This window comes from Oryzias melastigma, linkage group LG10 (genome assembly GCF_002922805.2).
Source record: "Oryzias melastigma strain HK-1 linkage group LG10, ASM292280v2, whole genome shotgun sequence".
Lineage (NCBI taxonomy): Eukaryota > Metazoa > Chordata > Actinopteri > Beloniformes > Adrianichthyidae > Oryzias > Oryzias melastigma.
The window spans coordinates 17,837,666-17,847,595 of record NC_050521.1 but is presented as its reverse complement, the minus strand read 5'-3'; the positions used below and the strand labels follow the sequence as shown (position 1 = coordinate 17,847,595).

General features: G+C 37.7%; 1 protein-coding gene across 6 annotated transcripts in view; it reads right to left on the bottom strand.

Moving 5' to 3' along the window:
* Positions 1 to 3,941: 3,941 nt before the first annotated feature.
* Positions 3,942 to 9,930, bottom strand: part of gria3b (glutamate receptor, ionotropic, AMPA 3b) — a 100,350-nt gene continuing 94,361 nt past the window's right edge. The window contains exons 14-16 of one of the 6 annotated variants that reach the window (XM_024283314.2): positions 9,374 to 9,488; positions 7,814 to 8,061; positions 3,942 to 5,659 (exon numbers count right to left, since the gene is read on the bottom strand). In XM_024283314.2, coding sequence (XP_024139082.1) covers positions 7,816 to 8,061; positions 9,374 to 9,488 — 361 coding nt within the window. In that variant the 3' untranslated portion in view covers positions 3,942 to 5,659; positions 7,814 to 7,815. Of the gene's footprint in view, positions 5,660 to 7,813; positions 8,062 to 8,168; positions 9,489 to 9,930 lie in introns of those variants that run through there. The other 5 variants (XM_024283315.2, XR_002920476.2, XM_036213824.1 and 2 more) reach the window with 5 other exon arrangements.

Here is a 9,930-nt window from a genome sequence, read left to right as displayed (position 1 = left end):
GATACACCTGTATTAAGCCATCATTATCAGCAGCGTAAGACAATTACTGAAGGAGTCTGAATTGGAAACAATTGGTCTGCTAATAAATATCCAAGCTTTTCCTTCATCACTTGATTGTGACTCATTGCTGTGTTGAGCAAAAGTGTTACGTTCTATCAATTTTGATCCTTCCATGCACACTGAGGGCAACAAAGTCACAGCAAATTTAGTTGTTGGGTTGTTTTTTTTTTATCTCTTACCTGTTGCCTTTATTGGTATTTTTGACCTTATGAAATTTCACAGCCTTTTGTACTGTTAAAAAAAAGACATCTAACAAAGTTAAGCCAGCTGCACCAGGATATATGGATAAACTTCTGGGAAACGTTCATTTTCCTTTTTCAAAAATGTTTTATGCTTATAACTTTGACATCCATTTGATAAAAAAATCCTTTTAGTTTATATCTAAAAAAAGGTGATATGCTAACATGAAATATTTCTCACATTAATGCTTTAACCAACAAGTGACATATATTGTGCTATTTCTCTTGAAAGCTAGAACAACAAAAACAAACAAGAAAACGAACCTCATATTTAAAAACTAAGAGAACAGAGAAAAAATGAAGTTAATCAAGGAGAGCAGATGCATTACAGTATATGTATGGATGTAAACATTTCTTTTTTCATTTTCCTTTTTGGTTGATCAGTATTTAAACAAATTCATTAAAACTTCTTCATTTCCTGGTCATGTTTTAACATATTTTATCAGTTTATTCCTACCTACCGTCTCAGGGTTTCCATACATTGGACAGTAGAAATTGGCAAAAATAAGAAAAACTATTACAGATTTCTACTGAATGTTATAGGTTGAATAATCCAGAACTAATATTTAGTCTGAATACAGCCAGGCGGACCCGAGTCCCGGACCAAGAAGCGCTCTCGGACCCATCTTTTGAGGTTGCCTCAGTTAGTTTCCAATTGGAATGAGCTCGGGTTCGCTCTCTGAATAGTTTCCTCAGTCTAAATCGGCTCAACTGGACCAAAAGGGCTGGTCATTATGTGATATAAACAGAGAAAGTATGGCGCAACCGATGAGCTGAGGGCAAATGTAAAGCAAAGATGGGGCAAAACAACTCATGAGAATTTAGTCGGATGTATCCAGGCTCAATAGAACAACTTTTAATGGTATACACATTGCTTATCACAGTTTTCCTGAAAATTGATGTCACAAACACTTAGCGTACTTTCTTCATCATCTCCTCAGTAACTGCTAAGTAACTGGAAAGAGTAGCAGTAAAAAGTGTTGCACGGGACGTTGAAACAGATGTCCAAAACTGGTCAGCGAAATATAAAGTTTGAATAAGTGAACTATCTCGACAAGGATGGTAAAGAGCAGGACTTCCGTTACTCTTTCTCTTGTTGCTTTAGCCCTCCTTCATCCTGGCCAATGACAGAAGAGATCTTTAGTCATGTGGTTTTGTTTGGCTTTCTTTTGAAACAAGGAGTCTCCAATAGTTTGTAATGGACCAAATGCAAGGTTTAGGACTTGATCCGGACCAAGTCCGCTGAACAAGAGACTTTTCCAGTCTGAATACACCTTTAGTATTGGCATGTTTTATTTACTAGATCTTTCAGTGTGTGACTTTTATATTCTAATGTACACTATGAGAATCTGAGCAAACAATAGCTGACAATGTCATACAGATAAACTATGCCTTCTGCCTGACAATCGAGGAAGACAAACACTAGAAAAGTCACACAAATCTTGAGAAGGTAGACAAGATTTTAGGCCTTTGTTGCTTTGCAGTCAAGTTCAGAAAACTGGATCACTTCTTGTGAGTTTCCTTGCAGCCCTCTGATGGGTAAACCCATCATTTAGAGTAAATGTCTTTTTGTTGTCAGCGTGTTCTTACCCTCTTCTCGTGACCTGTGATGTCCTATTAGTATTTCTCTTTTTTTAAGATGTCAAATCTGCATGTGTCTTGCAACTGCAGCCGTCAGCTGAGATAAGACGCAGACCTTAAAAGTGTAGAGCTCAAATCTCCCAGGAGAGCTGCTGTCTCAGTAGATGCTGGAAGTGGCTCATCTGTTGCCAGAGCTCATACGGCGTGCAGGCTCACATTGCGATTATTGCCCACTCAGATCAAATCAAACAGTAACAAATCCTCGTCTTGCTTCTTTATGCTTTCTGAGTCACACCTGTGTGTCTGCAATGAAAAAAAAAAAATGTTTTACACAAATGGAGACATGCCTAAAACCCACAAATGTGTTTGTGCATGCAGCATACTTTACTTTAAAATACTTTTAAGACCCACTAGAGTTGCTGTTCTAATATTTTCCCATCCTCTTGTCTGTAATGGATTCTCATATGATCTCCATGTGGCATTTCAATGCGTCTCTTTGCTCCTTAAATTTATTAAAATGTGCTTCAGAGAGCTTTGTGTGAGCTCTCTCCAACGTGTCGGCAGAAGGAATAAAGCATAGGAGGAGCTGCACTCGAGAGGAAAAAAACGCGCTAAAAATCTTTTCTCTGACAGTGAGGCGGTTTCTTAAAGAACAGAGGCGCTGCGTGAGAGACCGGTAAACGCCTGTTGAACCTGTCAGGTGCAGGTCTGTTGAGGTGCACTTGAAGGCAGCTGAAGAGCCCAAGTGAAGAAAAAGGAGGGGGAGGAATGGAACAAGTCAGTTGGAATCTGATTTATTCATTGTGTCCTTGAAGAGAGAGAAAGAGATGAAGTGAAAGACTGCAGAACGCAGCAAAATGACAGAGGCCTTTGCCATTCAACCAGAAAGCTTTTTTTTTTCCTCCTCCCAATCGTTGGATCCTCCTTAAGCCAAGTCCTTCCTGATCCTTCGAGGTTTCTCATCTCTTTTCCTGCTTTGCTCATATTGACAAACAGGCTATAACCATCTTCTCTTTGGTGACAGAGGCCAAGTTAGATCAGATTAACCCCATAGCCACAGGCCCAAAGAGGTAGTGAGCACCAATAGCTTCGGGTTCGACGTGTATGAGATGATTAGTTATCCTCTGGTGGAGGGAAATGTGCTCTGCTGCTCCTGATTAGATTAACACTTCCTTTCAGTGTATTATTTTCTACATGCGAGGCCTCATTCTAATAGCTTGTTACACCTTGTTTTTCTCTCATATTCTTGTGGGACAAACACTGCCACTGTCTTTGATAGGCGCATAAACTAATTCTGCAGAACTGTCTCTTGAGCATCATGTGCTGCAGTGCAGCTCCACGCTTGCACACGACTCCCCTACACTGTCTGCTTCTTCTTTGGTAACAGTCCAAGCATAACAATGTAAGAAATAGGAAGACACAAAAGCAGAGGCGCTGAAGCAGAGGAAGAACAAAAAAAAGGCAATATTCGCCGCCGCTTTGTCAGAAACGGCTTGTCTGGTTTGTAGAGAAGCGTTTCATGGCGGCCAAGTTGGTTCCACAGGAATACTACGAGAAAATCCTGTGTTCATCTAAATAGAAAGTAGGAAAAATAAATAACTGTTTTTCAGGTCTCTGAAGCTACCCTTTAACACATTAAAAATTTGACCTGTTTGCTTCCAGCTCTTACAAAATGTGTCTTTGGAGTCATAATAATACAGCAGGTGTCCTTTCAGAGCAGTTGGAGGTTATAGTACATTACAGATCAAGCATGGAGGAAGAGAGAAAAAGAAAGATCACTTGCTTGATGAGGCTGTCAATGGAGCCCTCAATATGTGGATTGCAGGACTGAGGCAGATGGTACTTGTATTGATTCAAAACACACACTTCAGCTGACTAACAGCTCAATATCGGACTATTACAGGAAAACCTCCTCCCCCTGTGTAATGGTCTGCATGGGGTATGCTCGGGCTAATGATTCTTCAGAGGCAGCATGCTTGATTTCAACTATTCACTTTGTTTAACCTGAACTGAGGTGTGCTCCTGCAATCACGGGTACACAACACACAACTCAAACACGAGGCCCTTTCTGTACATTTTTATTTACAAAATGTATTAAAATTCTCTGTACAGCGCTCCTCTAATGAGGTTCAGCAAATTATGCATGCATCTTTTGCTCTTTTATACCCACTATTATGCCTGGAGATTTTTGTTTCTGCAGAAGGTGAAATGTTGTAAAAAGAAAAAAGTGCGAAACTGATTTACAAAAGAAGTACCTGCAGGGCTGGATTTTCAAACCTATAAGCTCAGTTTGTGAGTAGCAGAGCTTGTCAAGCATCATTGATTTCACATGCAATTTATAAGATAAAAAAGAACAAAAAAAAAGAGGAAAGGGAAAATTGACTTTCTTTTAAATAAATAATTTCCATTTATCTAAATGTACACACCTCTCATTTGCTCATATTTTTCACATTATATCTATAAGTGTTTTTTTTTAAATATATAAAACATTTGCCCATAGTTTTAGGTGATGTGATAATTATTTCCTAAATCCTATGGAGTCACAGTATTCATGAAAGAAATGATTACAGCAATATGGAAATGTGCTAAGATTCAGCTCTCGCCCCTTACAACCTTGTATAAACCTATGTTGTGTTTTATTCATATAAGTTTCATTTACTAAGAGAAGTCACAGAACACGGAAGATTTCATCGATAAAATAAAAGCAAACCACGGTCAGTCACATGTGCAGATTTGAACAAAAGTTGTATTTCATCCAGGAAAACTTGTTAAAAATTTGCTGCTGCTTTCCTTAAGTTGGGCTGCAGTCGATACACAACAGAATAATCCTCCATTTCTTTTTGGTTGGCTTCATTTTAATGTAAAAACTTGGCTGGCACTACTCCTCCTCGGGCCGAGTCTCTTTGCTGGGTTCAACCTTCCTGGATATTTTTTTTTACAGTATGTAAATCACAAACAGATTTTCTTTACACAGGCTTTACACAGTCGTCTCACAAACAACACTCTTGGCAGTATTGGAAGTGCGAATAGTGACTCGGCTCATCACCTCATCAAACCCAAACTTTCAGAAGACAGCGATAGCAGCACCACATTCGAAGAGTGCAAATCACACCCACTTTTGTTTTGGGCTGAATGGCGTTTCGCTCCGACTCGATTAACCTATCTCTTACAACAAGAACATGGACATTGGAGGTGACTCACAGGAGTATAAAAGCTATTATCTAATAACCAGTGTCTTACAGTGCACTGAGACAATCTAACAAAATTATTTGAACACATATAAGTGCTGAAAATCTGGCAGCAGAAGGATGAAGAATAATCCAATCATACCCATAACAAGAAACCAATTAAACACTTGTCATGTTCGATTCATAGTCTCTGCGGCACTTCAAAATGTGCTTAGAGGTTGCAAATGATGGCTTTAGTTCTCTCATTCATGTTAGATACACATAGAGCACATACATATTCATATATAAATATATATGTTTCTATATATATATTTATATATACAGGATGTACTGCACAATTCTTCTGGTTTGTATGAGTTTCAAGCACAAAGCAATATTATTGTGAGTTGCATTGATTGGAGTTCCATAAGGCACTGAGAGGAGGTAACCTCATTGGCTCTTCCCATGACCAGTCCTGTCGTGTCATCATTGCAGATTATCATGCTGTGTTGGCCCCCACAGGGTTGTTCTTGAAGCACAATCCTCCTGATCCTGTGCCGTTCATTGATTTTTAGTCACAGTTGTAAAGGACAGTAGAAATGTTTCATAAACCTGCATCAACACAAGAGAAGAAACAAACAAGAGCTAAAGGGGGATCTAGTGAATCTAACAACAAACTCTTTATATTTTTATGTTATAATACAAAATTACTTCTGACTATATCACTGAGCCAATCTGTTTTATTAAAATTCCATGGCTGACATTAAACCAATTTAAAGACGAGGACAACACACACCCTCAATCCCATTCATGCATAAAATCAAAATGATTTTTATTTTTCCTTTAGAAGAAAGCTTTTGGATTTTCCACACAGAGAGGTTATTGATGAAATATGCATGTAGTAATTAATTTTGACACGCCTTGAACTGGGTTTACCATTAATTTCCAATCAGCCTAATTAAAAACAAAGCCACCATTTAATTCTTCGCTTTTTTCAACAAAGTGCTTCAGAGGGGTTGTAAGGTTATTTTACTGCTTTTTTACTTCACTTTTTTCTAGAACATTCACTTGAAGTACTCGTAGGAGTTCTTCAGGAGAAACTGATATTAAACTAGTACATTTTTTAAATGTGAGTTGAGTTTGTGGAAAGAAAACATGTAGCTTGGGTTCACAAAGCTTCACAACGGGATTAGCAATTATATTAGCATTGTGCTAAATGACTTTGTGCAATGTAGCATGGGTCACTCACTGTGAGACTGATCTGAGCCAGAAACATGCTGTTTTAATGGTTTATGCCATAATGCAAAGATTATTTTTCTTATGCATCAATATGTTCACTTTACACTAATTAACAACTAATACAAGATGAGCCCAGATGATTGTTTAGTTTACCAAACTAATATCATTTTTAATATAAACCCATTGACTGTATTGTATATGAAAATATACATGTACAGTAATATTATTTCATACAATAAAATATAATATTGTGGTCTAACTGGACACATTTATCTAATTATGTTTTGTCTATATATGCAAAATTGTATTTTAACACATTTTTTGAATGTTTTACTATAAGATTCCTTGCTGTTATATTTATAACTAACAATTAAGAAGGATTTTTACATTTTCTCATATATATTTACAAATGGGGTAAAAGTCCTAATCAAAGGGATGCATTACTTTGTATTTTGCAGTTTTCTAATACTCGTTTTCATAAAGCAAAGTGAATCGGTTCTTGAATTTTGGAAGAAACTTAAGTCAGGATAAAAATCAGGATAGCTTTTTAATTATAATAAAGCAGGCTGAGCAAACGACGGCCCGCGGGCCATATGCCATTAAACCATTTAATCTGGCCCGCCAGACTGAAATACATTTAATTGACAATCATATTGTAATGGTTATAGGTTGGTGCTAATGGTGCACCTAGAATAAACTGACTTGTGTTTTGGTTGCAGAAAGTTGTTTTGCATTCATGTTGTGTTGGAAGATTTGTTGTTTTCTCACATTCTTGTGTGTGTTTCGAGTCAGACAGTCATTTTTCTGATCATTTCAATACAACAAACACAGCATTTTTCTGTTTTTCCCTGATAGACATCAACTAATTGGAGCAAATGGCTCTAAAATAAGAAAAAGAGACAGTTTTTAAATACAAAAAGTATGTTTTTGTCCAGATTCCATGTTTCTTTCTCATATGAGGTCGCTTCACAAAACACATCAAGTATCTGATCCGGCCCATCTGTCAAGTTTTAGAACCCTTCGTGGCCCACGAGTCAAAGAGTTTGCCCACTGCTGTATTAAAGTAAACTATATATCTAACTTTTGTTTAAATGGTTCGCCCTTCATATGGTTAAACATGCTCTTCAACATAAATGCAGTATTTTACCATCCTCATATGTAAACACGTGTACATTAGAATGTTTATTGGTAACTATTATTATTGCAATATTTTCCTGCAAATTCTTGTTTTTTTGTAGCTTTCTGAAGTGCATTGATGGTGAATGTAGCATCCCACAATAACAAGTTTTTTTTCAGATTTTTTTTAAACTAAAAACCAACTCTTGAAACAGTGTTATCATACAATATCCTCTCATGAGAATGTGGGCTCTTCACTGTAGCTTGACAGATTATCAATGTATGACACACCACAAACTTAATTTTTTTTTCTTTTTTTTTACCTTTTCTGATAACATTTTTAGAAATGTACAAGCTAATAAGTGCCAAACATTCCCATCATTCACAACACAATGCAGTGGTCCTACCCACCTCTAGATTTTCACACTCTCGGTTCCGTAAACGTTGTAGCCTTCTCTGTATGTGGCAAAGTTCTGGGTGTTGGTCGGGGGAGCCGGTTTAAAATTCTGGGCATTCTTAGCCAATTTCAGCCGTTTGGTTTCTTGTCGTGATTTATAACAGAACTCTATCAGAGCCACCATCATGGCCAGCCCCAGCCCTCCAACCAGAATATAGAAGACACCCGCCACATTGCTTAGGCTGAGAGCACTTGTCTTGTCCTGGGAGAAAGTGAATAACAGACTTAAGACTTTTTGCAGTGGAGCAAAGACAACAGAGCAAAATGAACTACTCAAACTACCCTGAAAAAAAAAAAAAAAAACCTTATACATAAAATTGCAGTAAACTAATTTTGTAGTCTATTACTTGGTGATGCTACAAATAGAAAACTATGGCTATAACTACAATCAAAAACAGCCATAAGATGAGAAGTTTATTTGGACTAATTCCTGACTTTAAACTTTCAGATATTAAAACAATCACTGCTAGAAGAAGCCAGAACTTCATGTTCTATGTGTTGGTGAATGTAGAGCTTTTCCTGCCTTAAGCTATGCCTAGGATAAATGGCTTCTGCTTTTGACCATCTAAGGAAGCTGGTCAGTATCGCATAGGTCAACAGCTCTGAGTCCCTGTCTCTCAGCGACATGTACGTATAACTTTTATAGCAACACTGTCATACAGTACAGTCATCTTCACAGTATATGAATGATAGCTCGGCTAAAGTTAAGAAAAACACTGTAGGTCCAACCATTTTGCTGCTGTTTACCTATTAGGGGTATTAATTAAAAATTTGTTTATTAGAGTTTTACTATTTGCAGTTTAACCCCAGTAACCCCAACCTGTGATCTGAGGCGTGGCCTGGATCTCAGAGGGTTAAAAAGTGGCCTCATTAAATTCCTCAACTTCCTGTTATGTGCTAACAAAGCCATGTTTAAGAATTCCAGGACGCCCTACGGTGCCCTCGCCGCCTCGAGGAGGAGGAATTTGGATAACTCATCACAACAGCCTTCGCTTGTTCATCACACCACAGGAAGCCGAATAATTTAAAAGGCACATCTCAATGCAAACTAGTAAGAACGCAAATAAATCAAATTTTAATTAACAGATTTGTAAATAGCAACAGCAGCATAATGGTAAAAAAAAATATGAATGTCAAGAATGAAAATGAGCAAAAACAGCAATTATTAACAAGAGTTAAACGCTATGTTTCAGTTACAATAGCATATCGGATGGGCACTGGTCTTGTTTCCCCCTCTGTGTTATCATTACGGTAAGAAAGTTTGCACATTTTTAATGTTGCATCAAAAAAGCGTTTAACAAAGAAGACAAAAAAAAATGTATGTGGGGAAGCAGTGCCGTGTTTTCAAGCCACATAGAAACTGAGTTACAGCTCGTGGCCAAAAAAGAGAACTTCTATGTGTGGCAAATAAACAAAAAAGCACACTAAAGATGTTAGAGAAAGTTTTGTCTTGCATATGAACAGTACGTCAAAATGCAATTTGGAATCAGTACAAAAGACCTGCAGCGACTGACCTTACTTCCAGAGTCCTTGGTTCCACATTCACCCTTATCGTACCACCATTTGTTTTTCAGCTTGTCTAAGATGCCTTGTTCACTGAGTTTCAATACTGCAAGGTTTACAGGAGTTCTTCACGTGGGAAATAACATAAATAACATTATATTATGTTATTTTATGTTATTCAACTTTTAAACTACTACATACTTTACAAAGCGATAAAGCAGGACACCTGGCTATATCAACATGACAAAGAGCAGGCATTCTACCTATTACCTTTATAACCCCTAGTCTAAAGCCAGGACCTACCCATATCGCTTTGAGTAATCGGCAGACGCTGTTACCAAGGCGACAAGCAGGTACTGAACGTACGATCTGCAAGTCTTTGAGTTTTAAAAAAGACCAGGGTAGATTAATGCAGGGGTGGGGAGCTTCCAGCAGCAGTTCATTCCAACAGGAGCCTTGTCTTATCAAACAGAAAAAACCTATTCATTAAAAAATCACATGTTTTCACCATGAGTGTTACCTCCGGCCTGTTGGGGTTAACTCCTCTGATGTGGTACCAGGACAAGTG